General features: G+C 36.0%; 3 protein-coding genes across 8 annotated transcripts in view; 1 reads left to right on the forward strand and 2 right to left on the reverse strand.

The window, feature by feature from the left end:
• Positions 1–7,773, reverse strand: part of LOC146483317 (PAN2-PAN3 deadenylation complex catalytic subunit PAN2-like) — a 34,568-nt gene extending 26,795 nt beyond the window's left edge. The window contains exons 1-9 of the mRNA XM_085106047.1: positions 7,603–7,773; positions 6,437–6,603; positions 5,620–5,740; positions 4,974–5,048; positions 4,297–4,415; positions 3,627–3,702; positions 2,098–2,166; positions 1,248–1,392; positions 341–423 (exon numbers count right to left, since the gene is read on the reverse strand). Of these exons, the coding sequence (XP_084962173.1) occupies positions 341–423; positions 1,248–1,392; positions 2,098–2,166; positions 3,627–3,702; positions 4,297–4,415; positions 4,974–5,048; positions 5,620–5,740; positions 6,437–6,603; positions 7,603–7,746 (999 nt within the window). The 5' untranslated portion in view covers positions 7,747–7,773. The remainder of the gene's footprint in view (positions 1–340; positions 424–1,247; positions 1,393–2,097; positions 2,167–3,626; positions 3,703–4,296; positions 4,416–4,973; positions 5,049–5,619; positions 5,741–6,436; positions 6,604–7,602) is intronic.
• A 65-nt stretch (positions 7,774–7,838) lies between these two features.
• On the forward strand, positions 7,839–17,483 carry LOC146483318 (sideroflexin-2-like). 5 transcript variants are annotated; one of them, XR_014863877.1, is made up of 12 exons: positions 7,839–7,970; positions 9,237–9,425; positions 10,856–11,023; positions 11,851–11,949; positions 12,952–13,027; positions 13,373–13,458; positions 13,858–13,985; positions 14,692–14,741; positions 15,188–15,237; positions 16,027–16,074; positions 16,691–17,375; positions 17,421–17,483. XR_014863877.1 is itself a non-coding variant. In XM_085106051.1 (12 exons), the coding sequence occupies exons 3-12, from the start codon at positions 9,256–9,258 to the stop codon at positions 16,785–16,787; spliced, it is 972 nt and encodes a 323-aa protein (XP_084962177.1). In that variant the 5' UTR covers positions 7,878–7,970; positions 8,784–8,826; positions 9,237–9,255; the 3' UTR covers positions 16,788–17,483. The 5 variants fall into 5 exon arrangements, 4 of the variants coding, with proteins under 4 accessions (XP_084962175.1, XP_084962178.1, XP_084962176.1 ...); XM_085106051.1 differs by adding an exon at positions 8,784–8,826 and having other exon boundaries at positions 7,878–7,970; positions 16,691–17,483; XM_085106049.1 differs by having other exon boundaries at positions 16,691–17,483.
• A 954-nt stretch (positions 17,484–18,437) lies between these two features.
• LOC146483319 (BCL2/adenovirus E1B 19 kDa protein-interacting protein 3-like) overlaps positions 18,438–25,585 on the reverse strand; it is a 7,411-nt gene continuing 263 nt past the window's right edge. Inside the window, exons 2-7 of one of the 2 annotated variants that reach the window (XM_085106055.1) lie at positions 25,441–25,570; positions 25,244–25,307; positions 23,802–23,881; positions 23,422–23,505; positions 21,983–22,060; positions 18,438–21,465 (exon numbers count right to left, since the gene is read on the reverse strand). In XM_085106055.1, coding sequence (XP_084962181.1) covers positions 21,423–21,465; positions 21,983–22,060; positions 23,422–23,505; positions 23,802–23,881; positions 25,244–25,307; positions 25,441–25,570 — 479 coding nt within the window. In that variant the 3' untranslated portion in view covers positions 18,438–21,422. Of the gene's footprint in view, positions 21,466–21,982; positions 22,064–23,421; positions 23,506–23,801; positions 23,882–25,243; positions 25,308–25,440; positions 25,571–25,585 lie in introns of both variants that reach the window. The other variant, XM_085106054.1, reaches the window with a different exon arrangement.

Genomic DNA, 25,585 nt, shown 5'->3' on the forward strand with positions numbered 1-25,585 from the left:
AAGTGAAGCAGGGATGGGGTAATCAGTACGAGCTCTGGTCCCATCAGTATACTACGATCCCCCCCCCCCCCCTCCTCAAGTTCTTCTCCCTCAAAAACCAACATTTTGATCTAGTTCAAATTCAATCAGGATAAAAAAGACGTGATGATGTGTTTTTCCTCTCAATCATAAATTTAGCTTTGACAAGCGTACACATTGTGTTATACAGCAGCAAAGTTCTTCCCCAAGGTAGCTGTTTTGTTGTTGTTTTCATTATTTTGTTTTAAATTTTTGTTGTTGTTGTTGTTGTTGTTTTTGCTGGAGCGGTTCTTAAGAGTCAAATCCCAGTTCAACCACTTACTGGATGCGCAAACTCTGTCGGTCTTGAATACAAATTGTAAGTTATTTCTTTTTCTTGGGTGTCTCCCCAAAGATGAGTATTTCCTGAAAATAAAGAAAAGCACAAATTTTGACAACCTTATAACATGGCACACGACACTGAGGTGCCAGAACTTTTGAACTTCATATAGCACACTCAATTGAAAACTCGCGTTGGCAACCCGAGAGATGTTAAACACGCGTCTTCTCACAACAAACCTCTCTACATAGCTTATAAATCCCAGTGCGCATGATGAAAATTCTTTGTATGATCTTCTCTCTGACTAAAGTTCACATTCTAAATGCAATCTTGCTAGTGCAAAAACCGTTCTGGCTTAAGCAATAAAGTCAAAACTTTCTAATAACAAAGACTTGTTCGTTTTCTCGCCAAGAGTTGCTAGAACGTTTTCCAATCGTTGTCTCATTCTGCACACTCACCAACCAGCATTTGACAACACTTTGAGTTTGCTCTGCAAAAGCACCTTAATTTAATAACATTATGCTTCAGCAACAGGCAGCATCAATCTTCTTTCAACAGGCAACACCAAAAATTTCACGACATTCTAAAAACTACCAGTTCCACCAAATCTCTTGAGTACAGGCACTGTTCAAAGAGACAAAGCTAAAGCGGTAAAGTTAGGATTTTCAGTCTCTCTGGGACAAACTGGACTCCCTGTAATAAAGGCGCATTAATATATCATGCAGGTGACCATAACATAAGGTTCAAATGTGATTGCAAATGGTTTGAACCCAGGAGTCATGCCATAAGTACATAAATTATGAACATCCGGGTGAGTGTAGTCCTGAGAAGGACTGTTTTGGGTGACATTGAAACTGTCTTATCAACTGTTAATAGTAATAAAAATTATCATGATCTACCAGTTTAGTACCTCCCGCATCGCCAAACACGATGGACTGACATGTTGCTGAAATGTCAAAAGTTGTACACAAGGTACCGTGAGTGTTCACTTGGTACACCACCATGGATGACTGTGTGACCAGGCCTCCTGGTTCATGAAGCTGGAACTGGCCATTCTAAGAAAGCATACATCAGACATTTGATCACCTTTTGGTGCACTAATTTTATTAACCCAATGGCATGGGGTGCGGGATAGCCAGATAAGGGGTATTTGATTCTCCTAAAAACGTTCTGACCTACATGTAGTTGATACATTAGATAAATTTTTCAGCCAGTGATAACTGACTGACAACTGACAACATTCTGCCTGTTTGTAAAAATATGTTCAGGAAAGAAAGTGTGGCCTATCAACAAGCTTGGAAGAGACCGGAGGACTGAAGTATTTTCAGAGACTTTCAACCAATGTACATGTAGTCCCTCTTCTATTCTGTGGTTACCAACAAGATGACTGTCAGACGCAGACCAAAAAGAAAATGTCTTTCATCTTTAATGCCTGAAGAACCAGAGTCCATAAAGCGATGTTAACTTTGTGTGAGAGTGTGTCACTCAGGTCACAGAAAAGTGTTGGTTCTCTGCATTAACTAGTGTCTGTTTTAAATGGTTAATGTACAAATGTAAGAGAAAAGATAATGAGCTTTTTGTCAGTACAAACGCAACTGTCCATAATACATGTAAGTGGGTGTCCATAAGCTTGCAGGGTTCCACTGTATAAAAAAATCCCTTATGCAAACCCGCTATCCCACCACACTACTTTCATGAGCACTTAAGTTAGCATTAATGCTGAGATCCCTGCATTGTTAGATTCTGAAGAAACTATTAACCTGAGAAACCACTGCTACTCTTGATGTGAATGCAGGGACAAACTTCAACATCAGCGGATCAATGGCAATCTAAACAGACAAACACACAAAAAAAATAACGATAAACTAACTAACTTACATTATTTATAAGATCAATCAACATATAGAGTAAATATCTAGACTATGACAAGGGACTAGTACTGTTATGAAACCCAGTGTATTATTCCACTATTATGTCATTTCACCAAATAAGGTCAAGAGAACGCGCAAAATATGAGACCGTAATACACTGTAGTGTCCCGGTTTGACCGGTTTACAACAGAGCGAATACGGACGGAAAAGGCAGAAAAAAGGAGCAACAATGTCCGGACTGGACGAAGAATAGTTTTTGAAACGATGCAGACTCGAAAACAAGTTTCACTTGTCATTTATCTTTTCATTTTATCTAATCAAATTAAAGACATTTAACTGGCTTTCTGTGTTGTTTACATCATTCGTACGCGCCATATACCGATGGACAGTTGATGCCGGGTGCATTTGAAAACTGTTACCAAAACAGAGAAGCCAAAATAACAAAATCTTTTTGTAGTGGAATAATAAATCTCTTATTCGATGGTTTTACATATAATACTCGCGGACATTTTGCTCATTGCTCGTATTTTTCCTCGCCCCTTCGGGGCTCGGAAAAATACTACGCAACTCGCAAAATATCCCCGCGTATTATATGTAAAACCATCGAATAAGATATATGTATTTACTGGTTAAATTCATTTGTTCTAAGTTCACATGTTCTCTTTTGAATAACTCTGGGAATACAGTTACGACTGTGGTTACATTTCTTTGGTCAGTTGCTCCAGTACAGTTACATGTATTGCAGTTCAATCACAGGCCGCCCAAGCTCAATATCAGAGAACCGTTGAGTTGAAGGATTTGTATGGGAATAAAAGAGATTTGTGTAAAATGGTATAAACAAACATTGTTTTGTCCGTAAAGTCAACTTACCTTACTGCTTATTGTATTATTTGTCAGGTACCAGCTTTTTCTGGTTCAATAGGAAAAGTGCTAATTATTATTAGTCTATTAAGTACACATTAATTTACAGTTTATATAGAGAGGAGATAAATTGGAAGTTAGAGCACTATTTCAACAGTTCATTCACGGTTAATAAGGAAACTTCAAGTCAATCTACTTAAAAAGAGACAATAAAATATAATAAATTATACTTTGCAGTAACTACAAATTTTATGGGGAATTAATTTCCTTAAGCTTGAACTTAAATTAAAGCTAAATTTAACTTCAATTTAATATATTCACAAAACTGAGTCAAATTTTAGTGTGACAAATTGGTGGCTAGCAAAAAATAAAACTCCCTGACTTTTCACTGACTTTGAGGTATAGTTAAGTATTTCCCTGACTTGATACAGAATTCTCTTCAACCTTTCCCTGACCTTGAGAAGATTCTGTTTTTCCCCAACTTAATTTCCCTGACAGTAAATGTACCCGCCTATGGGATGCACCCATAACGTAAGTGTTGGTTTGACTTTACATACCTGGAGTGGTGGAAGAGCTCTTAGTGATCTAAGGTCATACACCATTAGAAATCTGTCAACTGCCAAGTGCCCCATCCTACAAAGAAAAAATAGATACTGTGTGTATATAAACCTACAGTGTACATGCATGTACAGATTACTGGGTATTATTTAAACAAAGGTTTAATAACTTTTAATTCTGACTATAGTAAACTACTGTCTACAGTGTAGGTTAAGCAACCTATATAGTGCATTTCAGATTGCTTTTTGTTATTCTAGCTCAGATTGATTGGGAGTTTTTGCATGTCGCCTTGAATTCCTTCAGGAAACGTTGCTCCAATGTTTTATCTGCTGCTTTGCATTTCATTTAATTTGTGATAAAAACAGAATCTTGTTGAATCTTGAATGTTTCCTGAAGGAATTCAAGGCGACATTCAAAACTCTGGTGAATCTGAGCTTAAACAACAAAAAGCAATCTCAAATGCATTTACACCAGCCTTTTAATTCTTATATGACAAATGTGGTGCCTTTTCTTTTCTCGTCATTTCATTCTTTCCGTATCAGACCCAATTAATGTTTCAGAATATCTCAGTAATATTGTTGAAGAAGCTAGTTGAGTCATAGAAAATAATTGAGAAATACATGATATCTGCATCTATCACAGACTAACAATGATTCAACTTATATATACCTTGAGCAAAAGCCACACGTAACCAGAAGATTTCCCGACACATCAAAATCTGACAGTGTGCCTGTGTGGGCATCCAACACATGCTCACACTTCAGAGAAGAAGGATCCCTCAGCCGCACCTAATAAAAACAAGGAGACTGCAAAAATTATTATTGCCATTATGATAATTAAGTGAAAAAAGGATCAACAAACAAAAATTTACTGAACATTTAATTTCTCAACAGCTGCTCATAGATTAACTTAACTGTATCTGGTGAGCATGCCTGCTTAACAGAGGCCATGACAACTTTAGGAGAGTTACAGTGTAAATGGGACATTTTTGAAAAGGAGAATTTAACTGCCCTGGAACAGATTCAAAAAGCTCTCCTAAGTTAAGATACATGCTTATCTTAACTATTGTGACTCTTAACAGTAGGCTTATTTGCTAGTTCAAAGATAGACTTTTGACAAGAAACAATCCTAGCTTAAGATACATCATTCTTAACTTGGGAAGGCTTCATGAATTCATCTGGCTCCATGCCTTTTTCAACACAGTCAAACAGAGTAATTGCACTTCTTTTTAAAATGCAATATATTATTCAGGGTAAAGACGTTACCTATTACTCTCAAGGCTAATAAATTACTATAATTGACTTTGTAGTTACAGGTACAACAACAAGGTGTATAGTCTGCTCTACCTTGCCAGCTGTGTCACCGCAACAGAGATACCGCGAAGACTGTTTCATCACAACAGTGCCAGGGTCCACTTCAGTCTGTTGTGAAAAATTTGTCTTGAGTTACTGTTAACAACACTACAATTATTAATTGTTTCCTCTAGTCCCAGTAAGTTTCTGTCCATCCAATGCATGCAGAGGTAAAAATTGATAATAGACAGTAGTTTTCCAGTTAATTACAAATGACTTTAATTAATTCACTGTACACTGTACATTAAGTTCATCATAAATAAAAAATAAATTACTTAATTTAATAAGCGTCAAATGTACATGCATGTATTTAGCACAGAGCACTATATACAGATCAAATTGGAATTTAAAAAAGTTGATTTTTGAGGAGTCAGGGGAAAACCAGAGTACCCGGAGAAAAACCTCTTAGAGCAAGAATGAGAACCAACAACAAACTCAACCCACATGAGACGCCGAGTCCAGGAATCGAACCCAGGCCACATTGGTGGGAGGCAAGTGCTCTCACAACTGTGCCATCCCTGCTATCCAGTAATGTGCTATAAGTACAGCTGTAGATAATAAGTTATTGGAAGTCCGCGTGCCTGATCAGAGTTCTAAAAGAAATTAACAGCTTTACTTACCCGTATTGTATTGTTTTTACCTTGTTACTGACTGCTCCCTTTTTCAAGTCCACCTCCAACATCAAGTTCTGATGTCCTGCAACCCACAGGTGAGTCTCATCTTTTTGCAGCATGCACTGCAAGTCTGACAGGTCAGAACCACTGCAAAAAATAATTTATTTAATTGTTATTTCTAATCAGACTTCAAGGCAGTGTAAAATCATGACCACATATTCAGCCTGCATAGGATCTATTCTACATGTCGGATGTGGTGTATACTCAGGCTTACGACTTGAGCAAGAATCAGGACCTTGATAAAAACTTCACATAAGCCTTTCTAGAGATCGACAACTGTTGCAGCCAGTTATTCATGCCCACCATGTCTGTACCATGAAGCATCTATGAGCATTTTCTTACTTCCCCCTGAATGATCATGACATTCTTACTACAGCCGATCTTTTGCTCTATAGGGTAGTCCCTCCCATCACTAACCTGTGATCAGGTCCAATTTTAATCTTGATTTAACCAACCACTGTTTGGAAAATAAGCCTATGCTTGGAGGAAAACCGGACCTGAGTAATCAAGCCTATACTCCAATTTTAGCAGCACCATTATAACTTCCATTTACATGGTTGATTGTTATTTTTCATTTCACATTCCCCACAGAAATGGTTTACCGAAATAAAAAATAATGAAAATGGCACCTGATCATAATTACTGACTTGACTAACATAGCTGCACAGTTCTTTTATCAAGTCCTACCAAAATCTTAAATTAAATGGAAGTAAAGTTTGGTGAAAATTGCAAGAAAACATTCCTTGGACAGAGTGCCCAGTCAGATCTACTGCATGCCCTAACCTGAGGTTAAAGATTCGAAGTCCTGTTCGAGCTGAGAAGCAGAGTTCATTGCTTGAAAGAGACAGTATACCAATGTCATTCACTGTTACGTGCCGGATTTCCTCATGATGAACCTTGAATGATGTGTACTTCTGCAGTTCTGGTCCAAAATAAGATGCTAAATGGCCCTTCATAAAATGAAACATAGAAAGCAGTATTAATAAAATAATGAATTTTAAAAGACATGACCTTAAAAGGACCTTAGCTTCCAGTTCCTCTAATGCCCTCTTACAATATAATTTTTACTGTTACCTATCAACCTTGCCATACTGTTTGGAAGGAAGGAGGAAGAAAACAAAAAAGAGAAGGCTGGGTTCTGAAACTTAAATTAGTCACTGAAACATGATGGAACATTATTAATAATTCCTCCATTACCTGCCAGGAAAATGTCATGACTACTACACAATAGTGACATTTAGAATTCAGTTCACAACAATAGTTAACCGTTTAGCTCTCAGCTCCTATATATCCAGACTTAACTTCAAGCATTCAGTCTCCGTTTTTTGTTTTTTTGTTTTTAACATAATGTCTTTACCCATTTATCAGTTTTGCCATAGATTATGATCTAATCGTGGTTATTGTAATTATGTTTCGAACTACTCAGAACACAGAATAGAGAACTAAGACCTACTTTGCTTTGTACATGTACACATGTATGAGCCTTGCATTTCCAAAATAAATTTAATTCAGCAAAATTTTGACATCTGAATCAGCCACTGAATTTGTGTTGCACTGAATTCCAGAAATGATGCACTGGACCAAATGTCACATTTGCCATTCAGATCAAAAATAAAATATAAGCTTAATTATACTGTAAAAAATACATGTCTCAGTATGAACAATAAGCTAATTATATATAAGGTTAGTTTCCTATAAAATAGACTGGTAGCAAGCTCAGTGTGCAGCAAATTTTAAAATTCCATGTCTTCATGCTGACTTTACAGTCCAGTTTTCCACTTAACTCATTTATATACTATTTAGTCCATATAAGAGAAAAATGTGATGTAAGTGGGCTGGATCATTTTACTGCTTTAAAACTCGAAAAACTACATGTATTTATACACTGCATGTTAAAAGCTTAACAAATGAGAACAATTCTTCCTTGCATTTCTCTACTTTACACCCACCGATTGATTTGCTGTCCACACAAGTTCTTCAAGAGGATCAAATAGAACTGATGAAATACCAGAATGGTCTCTTCCACTGTTAAAAACACTTCTAATTTCTTGATATTCCTCTCTAACTACACCACCACCGTGATCGAGTTCCATCTTTCAAAACAACAACTGGTCAGCAGCTGCTCACGAGAATTGTTCTTACATGACGGAAGATTGGTAAAATCGATACCGCTGAAAATTGTGTATGAGCCCACGACATGATTCTTCCAGACTCCACGAGACCGCAAAACCCGCCAAGTACGAGACGAAAACAAGAATGACTGGGTTATAAGCTTTCTTTTTCGCCAGCCCAGCGCGCAGACGATCTTTACTTTGTGGTATGTTTTATGTTTAAATCTTAGCTAACTAGAACAGCAATCACTTCGAAGCTTCTGTTACTTAAACTGTGTCGTTTAGTTCGTCAAAATCTTTACATAGGCCGTTCTAAAAGGACTTGAACAAAGAACGCTGATTCTATTAATATGCGTGCGATGTTCACTTGATTCCAATTATTAAAGCTTAAGTTTAAGTTAAGGACGTCGTTTATTTCTGCAGTCACTGAAATTCACCGTAGAGAGTAACTAGGGAATACAGCCCACCGTAGTTCCTTCACACGAGGTAGCCTCATTTAATTGTTTTGTTAGAGAAGGGCACTGTTTGTAATCATATATATAAAAACAAACACGTATAAAGTTATAAGCTTATTATACTTTTAACCGCAAGGAAATGAACTTAGTAAATTCATGCTACACAACTTTCGACTTTGGCTCCAAAAAGGGCGGGGAGGGGGTGGGGGAGGCAAACAAAGTGTTTGTCACCTGACAACTAGTTATTGCAAAATGTTACACATCTTGAAAGCTTTCATCCAAATTTTGCAAAAGTACAAGGAGTTGTTTTAATAGGGAGTAAGTGAGTTTTGATCTATGGCATGTGACACATTCTCCTCCAATCGGAAACGTACGTATTTGAGTTTGGAGGTATAACAAAGTGGTTTGATCCATCGCTTCCTACTATAAAATTAATTTTGTTTCCAAATCAAAATTCAAGCACCATAGTTAAGTTATAGTTTGTATGTGGTTTGATTTTGCTCTTATTCTGGATACATGTTAAATTTCTCTGGTTATGCCAGTAAGTTTTTTCCCTTTCCACAGTACTTAGTGTCTGGAATTTGAAACCAGGTCAGTTTGGTAGAAAGTGAGTCAGTACCCTCTCTGTAGTTCCAGAACTGAACCATTGTTGCTCTTCCATTTGGCAAAAATTATACCAGCTCAATATCAGAAACTTAGACTTTTAATAAATAAGCCTAAGAGTCAGACTCACAATATAACCAGCTCCCGGTTGGCTTGATAGCTCAGTTGGTAGAGCACTGCACCGGCATCGCAGAGATCATGGGTTTGAATCCCATTCAAGCCTGAATTTTTCTCAGGCTTTCTTTTCGCAACTGCTTAAGTTGTGTTCTAACTGCGAGGATCTTTCTTCTATTTGATCTTTCATACACAGTTCAAAAAATATATGTTTCATATGTTTACATTCATTTAGTCAGAAATGCAATTGAAGGCTTAGCCAAAAACTGCATTATTTTACTTTATTAGCCACAAATTTAGAAACAAGAAGGAGACCAGGATGGCTTCAGAATTAGCTTTACCAGGACAAGTCAACTTGAGTGTTCCAAGATGGGATCAGTCCACCTTCTGGGGAAGATTCAAACATTTCTTTGCAATAACAGACTGGAGAAAAGCTCTTTATACAAATGCACAGCTTGATGAGGCAAAAGAACTCGTGGAGGCTTATGAGTAAGTTAATCATTATCAAATGTTTTGTCGACACCATGATCTCTCATGCAAACAACAGTAGTAACTTCATCTACATTGTATTCCTGCACAGTGCATGATGCCTTAGGCAGAACATCTTTTAATTAAATTATTAACCTTTTAATTAAATTATTAACCTTTTAATTATTATTATTATTTAATTATTATCTTTTAATTTTAGTTATTTTGTGTACTTAAGGTTCTGTTGTGAATAAATAGAACTTGAATTTAAAACTTAACAGCACCATCTGCCCTTGGAAGACCTCGATAGCACAGTCTTTTTGTGCAGTTCCAAAAAATATAAATACTCCCCGCCCCCCCCCCCCCCCCGAAGGTTTTTTGTTTTCCCCCCAGGAAATTCCAGTTTAGCTTCATGCATTTCTTCTAAAATTTTGACTTTTTAGGCCCTCCTACCCATAGGACCCTAGGAATTTCCGGTGACCCTCCGTGGGGTGGGTAGGGATTATTTCTGGAACTGCACATTATTTGTTGTCAACTCTTCATTTCTCAAAGTATAAAAAGTGAACTTTTTGCCTCTGAAACATCAGTCTTTGCGGCTGTACAGTATATTGATGGTTAAACATACATGTAACAGGTTTTGATTGATTACTTTTAAAATGTGTAAGATCAGGGTTCTCCTTTTCATTAATCAGCTTTCAAGAATTGAGTTACCATAAGATAAAATACAGTCTTTTATTATTCCACTATTATGTCATTTCACCAAATAAGGTCAAGGGAACGCGCAAAATATGAGACCGTAATACACTGTAATGTCCCGGTTTGACCGGTTTACAACAGAGCGAATACGGACGGAAAAGGCAGAAAAAAGGAGCAACAATGGCCAGACTGGACGAAGAATAGTTTAGAACGATGCAAGCTCGAAAACAAGTTTTTAGCATGTCAATCACTTGTCATTTATCTTTTCATTTTATCCAATCAAATTAAAGACATTTAACTGGCTTTCTGTGTTGTTTACGTCATTCGTACGCGCCATATACCGATGGACAGTTAATGCCGGGTGTATTTCAAAACTGTTACCAAAACACAGAAGCCAAAATAACAAAATCTTTTTGTAGTGGAATAATAAATCTCTTATTCGATGGTTTTATATATAATACTCGCGGACATTTTGCTCATTGCTCGTATTTTTCCTCGCCCCTTCGGGGCTCGGAAAAATACTACGCAACTCGCAAAATATCCGCGCGTATTATATGTAAAACCATCGAATAAGATGTATGTACTTCTGCTATTGAAATTTTCATTTGTATTGTGTGACACACTCTTATCTTTGTTTATTAACATAGCCCTGTCTTCACTAATTTTGACAAAATTAATCACCTAAGGCAGTGCAGCTGGATCTGAATTCGGCATGAATTCCTGTTATTTATTCTTCTCATTTTTTAAATCACTAGGCAAGGAAAAGCACCCAAACTGTCTGTTGATGAACTCTGGCATGCAAAGCACCTGGTTGACTCTGCATTTCATATAGACACTGGGGAAAGAATGAACTTTATGGGTCGCATGTCTTTCCAAGTCCCTGGTGGTATGGCAATAACAGGAGCCATGCTGCAGTGGTACAGGTCTGTGTTCTGAGTGTTTCTCAGTCTTTAATTGAAGGGCTTGGTGGAAAACTATGCTAAGTGGAAAATTTGCTTGAAATTTTTTTTTTGTCAAAAGTGCCTGAATTTTTGCATGTGACCTTCAAATTAATGGGAAAACATTGCTCTGTATTTTTTTTCGTTAATTTGGGCTTCGTTTTCGAGAAATAACGTATGCAAAAAACCAAGTTTTTTTGGCAGCGTGTCTTTGCAATCTTTTGTTCGAACGAGAAACAAAAGAAACCTTTTGTTTCAAAGCAGCGAAGCAGCTGTCCTCTATACTGCCATGGCTCTTATTTTAATAGTGAATTTTACATTTACCTCATAAAATATTAAGTATTAAATGTTTTCTTTCAAGCAGGCATGCCATCCATACGATGTCCAGCCAGATGCCCTTTTCACCAACTACACAGTCAGGCTATAGTCTGTGTAACTTTCCACATGTTGGTTGATTTCTATGGTGGGGCTGCTAACCCCATCTCCAAACGTCCCACATGGCTTTATCTGGGATTAGGACCGGGTAGTTTTCTCCTCAGATCTAAACTGTTTCTAGGCACTAAAACATCTCAGTATCAATAGTAAACTAAAATGAATACCCTTAGCTATCACAACACATTTAACTGAGGGGATAAAGTCCTTTTGAGAAGCATTTGTGATGCTGAGCTTTTCCTAGACCCCCCTAGTTGCATATGAAGGATACTGCCTCTTTTCTGCCTGAGTTTGTTGTTGAATTCTGTTGATACAATGTAAGTCACTGTGTAACAAATTTCAGTTATAAAGCAATTTAACATGGATGCAATTTTTAACAGGACTGTTCCAGCTGTAGTATTTTGGCAGTGGATCAATCAGTCATTCAACGCTCTAGTTAACTACACCAACAGGAATGCTAAATCAACAATTACTGGAAAGTAAGTGTTAAGTAAATAAAAGAAATAACTTTTTGTATTGACATAATAGATCCAGAGTGCTAATTGGAGAGGCTATTCAGATTTACATGCACAGTTATTGACTGTGTTATTTTGTAATTTGGAATTCCCTTAGTTTTGAGGATTGGAAAAATGTGTGTGTAATAAAGTACTCATAAGCATACAAAATCCTCTCAGAGCAAGGATGAGAACCAACAACAGATTCAACAAACAGTTGAATCTCCCAGAATTAAGCATGCCAGGTCCCACCTGGAACACATTCCCCAAGACCCAGAAGAACTCCTGAAACTTCTCCATTTATGCTTTCAAATACAAACAAATTGAGACTGCAAGATAAATTTTGTTATGGACAGCATGTCTTGTGCCTTGTGCATGCAGTAAATCAAATGAAAAAATTAATACTATTTAATTATCAATTGAAAATAAATTATTAAAGACATGAGTGGAAAAATCCTTAGGAAATGTGTACAGCAACTGCCAGTGTTTTTGTGTAAAATCCAAGCAAAAGTTACACACACTGACAACATAAATAAATGCTACAGTGTATTAAAGTAAGCTTATAGCAGAGGGTGGAGCAGGGGGGCAGGACCTGACTTTCTCCACCCCTCAGTTGTTTGAGTCTTGCTAATGGCCCAGTAAGCAGAGCAATTAGGTTAGAACTTTTACCGGTGTATATTCTTGTAAGGTTTCGTTCAGATGCTTGTTTGACAAAGAAAATTGATATTAATAATTATAGAAACAGGGAATTTGATACCCAGGAGGAATTCTTATTACTTAAGATTTAATTTTTTTCAAGATTGTTAATATTACCAAAACGTTTCTATTTAAGAATCGTGCAAGAATCGTACATTCAAGATCTTGTAAGATTCTTGTGACCAAATAATATTAATTTATGCATACATATAACTCTTGTAAGGAATTGAAAGGTTTATTATGACTAACTATTAAATAAATTTTAATTGAAAACCTATTTTATAATCTTAGGCAGATTGGTATAGCTTATGTCTCAGCAACCTCGAGTGCTGTTGCTGTTTCAGTGGGTCTCAATACTCTAGTGAAGGTAGGACATTTTACGTGACTGAAATTACCCAAAGTTTTGTAAAATATTATTTGAACATGCATTAATCAGAAAGGCACACAACCAAAAACTCTTACATGGGGATAGAGGCAAGTTGCCAGAAGTAGGAGGAAACTGATTCAATTGCATCCACGTAAAAATGTTAAGGCTACAGGTACATGTATGTACAGTACCGTGCAAATGTAAGTTGACAGTCTCGACTCGAAACTCGATCCTCGCTTCGAGGATCGAAGCTCGAGTTTCGAGCAGGAAGCCTTTTTGTCAGAGTTTATTACAAGGAGTTCTTGATCTGAAATAAATTGTTTGTTGCTTACAATTATTTTTCAGACTGCCCCTCCTCTTCTTGCTCGCTGGGTTCCTTTTATTGCAGTGGCTGCCGCCAACTGTGTCAATATTCCTCTCACAAGGCAACGGTAAGCATAAGGTTCACTTTGGAGGCAAAGAAAAAAAAAAGAAAGGAAGGAAGGGGATGGGAGGAAAGGAAACAAGAGATCAGCGAAGTACAGTATTGCTCTGGTCTGAGTTTTAGTTTCAGAAAAATACATTAATATTTGAAAATATGTGGTTCAGAAGTTTTTCACTCTCTTGGATTATACCATTGCACACCCTTTCAGTGTATGTGTGCAGTTTTTCACATGTATACAGTTACATACAGTACTTTAATAGTAATTTATTAGTACATGTTATTAATTTTTATAGTTTGTTTCTTTACTTATTAATTACTTTGAAATGAGTTATTGTACATGCACAGTCATGTAAGTAAAAAAGGTTGTGTTAAATGGGATTTGTTTCCTGTTTGCTTTTCCCTTTAGAGAAATAATAGATGGTATTGTTGTGTTTGATGAGAATGACAATCCTGTTGGAAAATCAAAGAAAGCAGCGACGACAGGAATAACACAAGTTGTAATCTCCAGGATTACAATGGCTACACCAGGAATGAGTGAGTTGTTAGGACATTTCGGAATTACGTAAAATTGGGTTGCAAAAATAATATTCTGGTCAAAATTCATCAGCCGAGGAAACTTTTTTTGTTATTGTAAGTTTTTACTGGTGCAATTCTCAATGCATATTAAGATAGGGTTTCCAGGGTCAGGAAAAAAAATATTTTTTAAAGATCAGTTAATTAAAAGTCAGGAAACTTTATCTTGGGCCAGCTATTAAGTTTGCAAAGGAGTTTCCTTGTTGGCAAAGATAATGATGTTCCAAAAATGAATTGCTAAGGAGTTGATTTGTGCGCTCTAATTGCCAGCTTTGTCAACGGATTTGTCTTTGGTGGTTGACCAGTTAAAACTGCTCTGTGGTCAGGGAATAGTCAGGGAAAAGTTAGGGAATTTTTTTCATTCTGATGAGAGGCAAACCTGATGGAGTACATGTATCATGATTTGGGAACGTTCAGACCCCTTGTCAGATCGCTTTACCCCACCCCTCTGCCTCTGTCCCTCTTATTAATCTTTATCCAGCTTTAAATAACAGCCAGTTAATTTCACATTCATTTGATAATTTACATGACTGTATAATCTTGTATCCCATGCATGTACACCTTGTGAAATCTACTTGTAATGTAATTTATATGCATAACTGACTGCTTAATTAGTAAGTGTATGTGTGATAATCGAGTAAAATATGACTTTTTGTTACTTTTCCAGTTGTTGTGCCTATTATAATGGAGAAAATAGAGAAGTATCGCTTTATGCAGGTTTGTCTGGAGTCCAATTATTTAATATTATTACATGTATTAATAATATTCAATTATTTCTTTTATTGAATAGAGAAAATAACAATTGGAATTAAATAAATTATTGTTGTAGATGTGACAGCCTGTGTATTGTGATCATGATATCAAAAATTAAACCTTCATTCCCCGGTACAGATTCTCCTCACTACTTTAGATTTATTTAATATAATGATTATCTCTTTATACATGTACTGTAGTAGCAGTTGGAGAAAAGTTTCAAGATCATACATCATTTACAGACAACTCAATAACAATTAATTATCTTTGGTGATCATTTGGTTTATTCCATCAACTGTTTCATTGTTAAGTCATGTAATATTTTAATTATTTTCAAGAAGTTACATTTAAATGATTATAATTACACTTATTTGTGTCTGAAAGTTCTTTCATTTACCTTATTTTAACAGCGCATTAAACCATTGCATGGGCCTATTCAAATGCTGCTGTGTGGTGTAAGGTAAACAGTATTCATTTATTAATAAAACTGTTTCCAGTAAGTGAGGTTTTCAAAGCTACAGTGTACGTCATGTACTTTAAGTTGACGTACTGCAACGCAGTACAGCATACACTACAAGTTTAAGTGAGGTACATGATGCACATTGATAACAATGTTTTATGCAAGAGAGATGTAACTGACTTTTTGGATTGATTTTTGTCTTGCTAGAAAGTGCCTGAATTTTTGTACAGGCCTTCAAGTTAGTCAAAGAACCTTGCTCTGTGGTTTTTATGGCTGATTTGCCCTTAGTTTTTGAGAAAAACAAGGCCAATAAATAGTGGTGGTGTCATTTCATGTCCTCAAGTAGAGGAAGAAACTCAGCGGAGCGTGGAAACTGACACTTTAGATTCCGTGTGTTCATTGTTGATGTATTATTTTTGGTTATTACCCATACATGTACATTAGCTCTCTCAAAATTATGTTTTAATGGTTCTTAAAGTTCTATTATGTTGACATGCATAAGTTCTCCTCACTGATTTATTTTTAAATGTTTTAAGGACTCTCAAATTTAATAAACCTTGTCATGTCTGTAGACTGGCTTTAGTTACTAGTTTTGGTTCAATCGTTTCCTATATATTCTCATGACAGGGATAGAGTTTAATCAATTACTGATGTTGTAAGGAGAAGCAACATGCTAGTCACTATAATTGGAGCTTTAAAAGTTGCTGACTAGTGACCTCTTACAAGTAAATACATACAGTAATAAATTCAATCATGTTTTTGATAAAGCTTTTTACTTTATATCTTTAGCTTGTGCTTTATGGTTCCTGCTGCATGTTCAATTTTTCCTCAGAGATGGTTAGTAACTTTAATTTCCTAATATTAATAATCAGTTAATTAAAAATACAGTATATCTATTTAATAATTACTAGTTTCCTAAATAATCTGACTATGTAATTATGCCAAGAATAAACTTGGGAGCATGGGTCATGTTGTTGTGAGAAAATACCCATCCTACATACAGTGTTTGTTTCAGGCTTAAATGCCAGTCTTGGCATTTTAGCAAATTGAGTTTGTTACCTAACGGTTCTTCCCAGTGCGTATCTGTTCATAAGGTCTCAATCATCTCAGGAATTTGGACTTATTGCGATGAAAGCTTAAGACTTACCTTTGGCACTGCAGACTTTCTTAACCTCCAAAAATCAATTCATTTCATTGTCGGCAGTACATAAAGGTCATTACAAGTGCAAAGCAAGCTCAGCTTGTGTTATTAGAAAGCCAACAGCAGCTCGTAAAATTATGAAGAAGGGATTGTTTTTCTGCAACTTACAAATTAAATTCAGCTCAAGAACACTGTAACAGATCAAACTGCACTTGTCTAGTGTACACAACTATCTTTCTTACATGTACTTGAATTTAGTTTGGATTCAAAAGTACTGCCACAATTTATAATATATTTCTTTTTTTCTTGCAGTTCCTTGTCAGTGGATAAGCTTGAACCAGAGGCACGGAAGACCATCAGAAAGAACCACCCAGGAATCAAAACAGTGTATTTCAACAAGGGGCTTTGATGTTTCAGTGTTGTTAGCTAATGAATATTAGAATTATTATTGACATACAGTTTTTCAAGCTAGGGAAAAATTATGCAAACATTTTGCATTAATTTACATACATGTATATACATGCATTTGTATGAATTTACACAAATAATTTACATGAGGTTGCCCTGCCTGTTGTTTTAGTTGGCCAAGCTACATGTAGAACTGCAATCATTAAGATAACAATGTTATAGCCTACCAATCTCCATGCCATAGAGTCAGTGAGAACCCAACTGCTTTAACCTGCACACTCATAGCTGGCACAGTGCCAGATCCTAGAACTTTTCTCCAAGGAGATTTGGGGGGGGGTGGGGGGAGGGGGAGCCAGATTGCAAATTTAATGCTTCTGGATATATATAAAATTGTTGCCTTTTTGGCTGAACCAGCAACTCACTGCATATGAAAGCTACATGCATTTTTGTATAAATATGCATGTTTGTAAAATTTCTACACTTAACTGTGCGGGCTACATGTAAATATGTTAAGCCATAAAATTGGGAAATATCCTTCTTGGAGGCCTTCTTACAAGTCCCCAAATTATAGACCTGATATAGAATAATAGTGACAACTTTTGCAAGGGTGGTGTCTCTTCTCACAAGTCTCAAGAATTTTACAAATACCCATTGATAGTAGTAATATGAGTGAAAAAACAAAACAAAAACAAAGAAATTATTAGGTGTCATGGATTTAGCAGTTGTTCAGGGCTGACATTCAGCTGAAGCATGTTTTCCTGTAGCACCCCAAAGACAGAATGAAACCCTGGAAACAAATAATCTCAAACTATCAAGAAAATTTTATGCCAGTATGAAAGCTCTTTTTAGCTGGATGGTATAAAGTAATATTAATACCCCCTCCCCTCCTACAGTGTACACAGCAGCTTGGCTCCCAGGGTGGATATTACATGTAGTTAAGTATTTTGAGCCACAACATTAGAAACAAAAATAATAATTACTGTAGACCTATAATAATAACCTTCCATCTCACTGTCATACAGCAAAATATTTAACATGTTACTTTATGCAATTTAAAACATTGTAGTTGCAAGTTTTCAGTCAGGTAAGCAGCACATTTAATTTTAATTATTTAAAATCCACAGGTTGGGTTACAGTTGTTGAAGGGAAATTTTTCCAACGTCTTAATTAGGTAGCAAAATTAATGTAAGGGCACACTATAATAATAATCTATAGTTAGTAAGTTTGTGAAACAAAATGTGCTGAATCTCACAATCAACTAAATAGTGAAATTGTCAAAAATTAATGATGTTCTAACTGTTCATATATTGCACATGTATGAAAATTGAATTCTGAAATAATAAAATAAAATTTAAATAATCATCCAAGTTATGGGTATTTCACAGCTGTGACTGATTCCAGTTTCTTGTAAGTTTCAAATATAAGGTGAAGCCCTCATTCCTCGATATTTATTGGTGCATTGAATTGGTGAATTTTTTTTTCTGTATTTAATGCTTCTTGTTGAGGGGTGGCCTGTGCCATTTGCAACATCTGGCATTATGGGTTGAGAGAACCAATTCAAATAACAAACAACAAAACATTGTTCCTAGACATAAATTAAAACAAACATGGAGCTGCAGGTTATAAGATCCAGTGAAAAAAAAGCTTGAGGTACCAACAAACACTTCTTTATTATCATCTTGTTTAAATAACTACACAAGGACACGTATACCCACAACATCAATAAAATTATACTGCATAATATAACAGAGCTAATTAGTTAGGAAAATTAATAATATATAAATAAATCAAATGAATAAAATTATAATTCGTTAGCTTTTCTGCAGTAACAAATGAAATCAATTCCCAAAATTAATTTTTTTAAGGTACAGAAAACTATGATTATTGACAAAATTTAGCACCCAGTATTTAAACAAGTCTGAATACCACAAAAACCAGTGGGTAACTAATTATATGACTGTACACAATAACATTTTAACCAAAAATTGTTGTACTTTGTGGGTGCTGCTTACTGGAGAGAACATCTACCATGAAAAGTACAATGTTGAAGGGTTATATGTAGGACAGACACAACTGTAATTTTTGCCTTAAAATCAAAGTTGCTATTAATTCCTATTTTGGCATAGAGACCATTTATCATGTAAGAAACTTTTGTTGCTTCATTTATTTCTTACATTTTGGGCAAAATACTAAATAAACAGAAAGTAGCTTTAGTTATTACTTTTCTAGAAAATGCACGTGACCCTTGAGTGACTCCTTTTGTTCACAACTACCTGAATGCTTTGCTTGACTTGGTTCAGTCTTGTATTCATAAGAAATCAGTGGTGCATCAGTATCTCTTACATTGTGTAGGTCGCTTGCATTTCCTATAAAAGTAATAAGCTATTTCTTGTTTATTTAGTCTGTCTTGCTTGAAACCCTTGATATACTGCAAATTAAATTAATCAACTTTACAATAATATTTGTTATTATTATTATTATTATTATTATTATTATTATTATTATTATTATTAGTAGTAGTAGTAGTAGTAGTAGTAGTATTAGTACAACATTGTTATCATTATCATCATCATCGTCATCATTAAGAAAGAAATGTTCATGGAATATATTCTCATTGTGAATAAGAAAAAATATTTCAGTAATTGCAATAATTTATTGTTGACAGGACTTTGTGCATTTTTGCAGTATAAAGATCAAGTTCATTTTCAGTCACGAAAAGTATATTAATTTATTATATTTTTATTGACAATTCCGACTGGTATAACCAATAATTTTGGTTTGTTTGTCCAAAATTTAAACTTAACTGTGCTACCTTGGAGTGCAGCTTTATCTGTGAGTGTAGCTTACATGTATAGACCTGTGCTGCATAGTTTTCAACAATTAACTGGATAAAATTGTCTCTTCCAGTTGTTACTGATCATCTAAACTTGTCTCACAGAGAACCAAATAAAATTGTCACTTCAGGACACACACATTGCCAAGTTTATATGTGGTAAGGGAGATGAGGGTATCATTAGTATGATCAACTCATCTCTTATAGCTGCATGTATCCAATGTGGCCACCATTAAATACTAACTTCTGGATACAATTATTTCACTAGCTTATTTATAATGCATGGCTTATAAACACTCTTGACAACAAAATGTCTATGCAAGAATAATTAATATATTACTTAACATAACACATCATTCAACTCTTTCTAATATCCACAAATTAATTGGTTGCCTCGCTGGACCTTCACAATAGCAGCATTCTAAACCGTTTTGAGGTCCAGCAGTTAATCACTGCATAGTACAATAGAATCCAAGGAAAATAGTTTTCTGTTTGGGGAAGCTGACAATTTGAGAACGTACAGTTTTACAGATATAGGATTAACATTCTACAGCTATCGGTATCTGTGGAAATACATTTAATTTTAATTAAAATGAAACAGTCTGTTTGTAAATGGCTAAGTAAAGGGAATGGCCTAGCTAGCCCACCACAAGTCTCCTGGTAGACTGCAGGGAGACTCGTGGCCGACTGTTGTCCATTTGTCGGTTGTCTTTTGGTCGACTGTCGGCCGCTTGACAAACCGTTTACTGACAGTTGGCTGACAGGTTTATGGGGAAGCTGTTCTTGAATTTTTCTCATTTTTCTGCGTTAGGATGGGATCAGTTCCCACTCTGGGGACTCACATATTGTGTTCCTTTGTCTTATGCTCATAATAAAATGAACATTTTATTTTTTCTATTTCCATCACGAAGTTTCAATAACAACTTCCTCATTTCCTCTATTAAATTAAGAGGCTAATTGAAGGTCATACAATAAGGCCAGGGACTTATCAAAAGGGGGATTTATTAAAGGTAGGGGATCATCAAATATTTTCACACACGCATGTACTAATATTTTCCGACCAAAGACAAGGTGCTCTAGATCTACTACAGTGATGGACATTAGGCATTCACAAATATTAATTTTAATTTTCTGTGCATGTTATTGTGCTACAATTTATTGTGGTTACCATGTTAATTTACAGCACTCATGAAACAGAACATCTCATCAAAACAGGTATTGCAATACACAAATTAACTGTATATTGTGTTGATTTACTAAGAGTGCAATGCAGACACCTCACAAACAAAAACACAATGCCTGTACAGTCAGAGGACACCTTGTGCAATGACAGTTTTTAACATTAAGGTGCAGTTCCCGAAAATATCCAATCGGCATATTCCCCTAATGGAAGATTTTTTGGTTTGTACCCTATGTTCCCCCAGGAAATTCCAATTTAGCTTCATACTTTGCTTCTAAAATTTTGACTTTTAAGACACGACCCATGGAAATTTCCGACGACCTACCATGGGGTGGGTATGGATTTTTTCTGGAACTGCACATGGGGGTAAGGCATCAATGAGATGTAACAGTGCTTTTGCAGTGGTTTACAAAACAAGCTTCAGAAGGGAGGATTCTACAGAAGAAACTTAATGGTCATCTTTCTGACAAATTAAAAATATACTAGTAAATGTGCAATTAACTCTTCAGCTTGACCTGGATCCCCCCAGTGTGATTTATGTCAAAATTCATGTCCATCAGCAACTGAAGAGGAAAATAATTTTCCCAGCCCTTTTTTTGGTTTAAGTTTGTTAGGATCCATGATCATAATGCATCAACTTGAACCAGGCGTCGTCCTACATAGACTCTACAAGTCAAAAATATAAAACACTAATTATTACAATTAATTCTTAATAAATTCTCTGGTAAAACTGGTAAATTAAAATACAGCTGACCCTGCACATCAAGACATAATATTATGGAGTTGGACTAATACTGATCCAAAAAAAATTGACAAGAATCATTAAATACACTAAGGTGAATCTCCAGACAGTACGTCTATGTGGGGATCGCTAACACTGTACCTCTTCATAGAGAATTATCATTGCTTATAATCAACCATATGCAATCACTTTATGATTATGACATCAGCCCTTAACTGTCAGCAATCACCCCACCACCCCCCCCCCCCCCTCCTTCTCTATATCAACTGTCCTGTGTCCAGGACCAATAAATTAGATTGAGGCTGTCAGTTGCAATTTAGAAAAGTAAAGAGCAGCTACTTAAAAAGCAAAAAAAACCTATTTTATTGGGTTGATCCTCTATGTACAAGATGTATAAGACAGCCACCAACCACACTGTTGATGAGAATTCACACTACTTACCCAATTCCAAATGCAATGAGATGAGATAGCACAACAGCAGGTACAACAACATAGAAGTTGATATTCATCAATTCTGAACTACTGCAAGAGAGAAGCAAAAATGCAACAATTATTACTTCAAAGTGACACGTGAATACAGTATACCTGCCAATTTTTTTCTGGGTGAAATGCGTGAGATTTTTGTCTCATCAAAACCGGGATTTCCGAAAACGTCTGAGGGCTGCCACTTCTGAAGATTTCCGATGATTTTCCGAAGACTTTAGAACATTGCCAGAAATGACTGAAGATATTCCGCACACTTACGATTCGAATCGATTGTAAACATTTGGAAGCTTTTGCGATTGTTATAAAGAGCAAAGAAATAATACATAACAAATCTGAAATGAAATGACGTTTTCTTCTGAACAACTTGTCCGGATTTGTGAGTCAGGCGTGAGAAATTGCCCTGGATGCATGAGATCGATGTCTTCAGTCCGCAGGCGTGAGACTCACACATAATGCGTGAAAGTAGGCAGGTATAATTATACAGTGTACCTAAAATATTATTCATGTATACCAGTGTGGTCCTGTTTTATCCACTGCTTTGCACTTTATTTTGTGATAAAAACAGAAAACTTGCCCATAATCATTCTAGGTTTTTATTGCAAATGCAGTGCAAAGCCGGAGATAAACACTGGAGAAACGTTTCCTTATGGAATTCAAGGCCACATGCAAAAATTCTGGTGAAACTGGGCTAAAACAACAAAAAGCCATCTCAAATGCACCATACAGTAGGTCAGTTCTGCCCTGAGCACTTGAATTCTGACATCCATACAAGTGGGAACTGGGATTAATAGACAACTATAAGAGGTGATATGATCTTAAAATTCAGTATTTAATTAAATAACTAATTTAAAGTCTTTATTCATCAGTCGAGATAAAAATACTCATCAGATGTTACAATCAAAATTCAAACAAGGAAAGAATATTGCACACAAGAAGAAAAAATACAGTCAAGAACGTAGCATAAAAAAGTGTAATATGCAATTTAATATCTGGTAAATTTTATATATGGCTAAGTAAAGTTATTCTTAAAATTAAGTTTAAGACATTCTGTGTTCATATTTGGTCATATCCTGGATCTATTTTTGGATCTATTTCTATTTCTATTTCTTGCACACAGGTTATTCTTTAAACCTTAGAAGTAAACTATGTAGTGGGTGGTCTCTATGTTTAAATTTGTTAAAAAGATGGCAGTCACTTTTTTATAATAATTATAAATATAGCCTCAAATTTCATAGCCTGGTCTCTATGTTTAAATTTGTTAAAAAGATGGCAGTCACTTTTTTATAATAATATAAATATAGCCTCAATTCTCATAGCCTGACACAAGTGTCTGATTTATCAGGGAGACTATTGTCATGATTTTTTTGCCTTTTAAGTTAGGTAGTACTACGTACCTTTTCATGACTTTAGTGCCTCTGATGCTCAATGACTTCCCGCGTGGCTTGGACTTTTTAACTGGATGCTGCATCTTCCATTCCCTGTTTATACCATTGAATAATCATTATTTAAAAAATTATGCCAAAAATCTTAATAGGACACTTGCCAAAAATGTAAGAGAATATTTTAAAAATGAGCATGCCCAAAATTAACTACAAAAAAATGTTATGCAAAGTGTTGGTGTGCTACATGGTTTAGAGGTTATAAGTCATTGGTTTAATCTTGCGAGCTATGCGTGCTGTCAGTTTCCAAAGACAAGAAACTGCTCCTCATCTTCTCTCTATACAGCCAAGAAGATCCCCTTTTAAACGAAGATACAAATCTTGTTACCACTTACTTTTGAGGTTGCACTTCAATCCGGCTGGACCACTCCCAGATCCAGTCAGTGCTGCGTTCCTGAGGAAGCACTGTATCAGCCTGCAATGAAAGAAAGAAATCTTCTAAAATTTAACTCACTCAGGGTGACTATCTCATGACTGTGTTTTGATGAAGCACTACACAATGTATTGATGTCTCCGGAAATAATCCTGGGTTACATGTAACATGAACTTTGATATTTCCTGTTTTATTACTACTCAATACCGATTCTTCAAAAGATTTCCATCCCTCAGTTTTGACTTTAAATAGACCTTTCTTTACCGATAAAAATTAGAAAATTAAATTAAAATTAGCCTTCAATTTCCATACACCCCTGGAAGGGATCGGAAATTCCAGGTGAGGTGGGGGGGGGGGGGGGGCAAAGCCAAAAGAAGTTGAAAGAATGCATGAAGTTTCCAGAGGGGTCAGGGCTGGGGGTCTCAGAAAAAAACCCCTTCCGAAGTTTAAAAAAACACCACTGCACTTACTAAATCTACAAACATTTACACTTCACAGTACAGCTTTCAGGACAAGTACGTTGATCTCTTCCATCCTGAAAATTTCTAGCCTGCGAACGCAGACGTATTTCCGGCTGTCGAAAGGAGAGACAGCCGGAAATACGTCTGCGTTCGCAGGCTAGAAAATTTCAGATTGGGTCTTTCAAGACACTGATGAAACTCAAGGGAAATTGTCAGACATGTCCCAGCTTTAAATAGTTGAGGAATATTGTATCAAGTGTGGCATGCATTTGTAACAACCACAGACATTACGAAACTACTTGATGAATTACAGTTTTGGACTGTGATACTGTTGGATTCATTTCATGAACAAATAAGATCAATTGGCCAATGAATTGGTACTTGATATTCAAAAAAATTGTAAAACCACATCTTTTTTTTTACTCTGGCTTTTATGAAAAAATCGCAATAGCATTGCAGGATTAACATCTTCTTGTTTTGATAGTTTTGATAAAGATCAACGGAAGATTTTAAAATATTTCTCCGTGTGCAGTCGCCGGCATGAAAATTCTCTGCCCACGTACATAAATATTCCAAATTAATCAGACTGATCAACCTGAATTTAGCTGTATACATCCATTTTAATACGAAGCATGTAAGAAAGAAGAGCCAAAAAGCTTTCAATGAATGTAAGCTAACGTGTTCGAAGCAGCTTTATCTCACTCTTGATATTTGCTTTCAGTGCACGTAACAAAAACACTTTACTAATTACGCGACTTGCTCTTTCATTTATATTGCAGTCAGAGCCAGCTTTAATCGTTCAAACATCGAGCTCTTACAAAAAACAGTTTAACAGAAAGCGTTTGGAGAAATCGATCGCGCGCCATTTACAAAATCAGTCACAATCGGCAACACTGGAGTCAGGGAAACATCACGTAAAATTCAATGCACGTAATTAACATACCGCCCTCAGCAAGCCTTGCGGGCATTCCTCTCCTTTTGGTGAACCCGAACGACTTTTCTCGCCGCTAGATAAGTTAAGATAGAAAGGAAAAGTCAACTAAACCAGTTAAAACAAATAGGCTTTAAATAAACTTGCGTGAAAACGCAATCAACTCTCGAACCTCGCGAACCACAGCCCAGTTAATACCCCAATCCTACCTCGAACTGTTTTTGTGATCTTCGACTGCTTCAGCCAACAAATCTTCCATCGCTCCGTCTTCTGAAATAACTGGAGAATGCTGAGCTCCATTGCCGTTTCTAAATGAGCCGTCAAGCTTTACCCACGATCCTGCAAGAGTGAAGA

Source organism: Pavona decussata, unplaced genomic scaffold (assembly GCF_977016875.1).
Source record: "Pavona decussata unplaced genomic scaffold, jaPavDecu1.1 SCAFFOLD_39, whole genome shotgun sequence".
Classification (NCBI taxonomy): Eukaryota; Metazoa; Cnidaria; class Anthozoa; order Scleractinia; family Agariciidae; genus Pavona; species Pavona decussata.

Excerpts from the sequence above, each read along its gene's own strand:
- LOC146483318 (XM_085106049.1), top strand. The coding sequence starts at position 9,256 with ATGGCTTCAGAATTAGCTTTACCAGGACAAGTCAACTTGAGTGTTCCA. Across the intron at positions 13,459-13,857 it reads ATTCCTCTCACAAGGCAACG|AGAAATAATAGATGGTATTG; the intron begins GTAAGCATAAGG and ends TTTTCCCTTTAG. Across the intron at positions 14,742-15,187 it reads AGAAGTATCGCTTTATGCAG|CGCATTAAACCATTGCATGG; the intron begins GTTTGTCTGGAG and ends TTATTTTAACAG.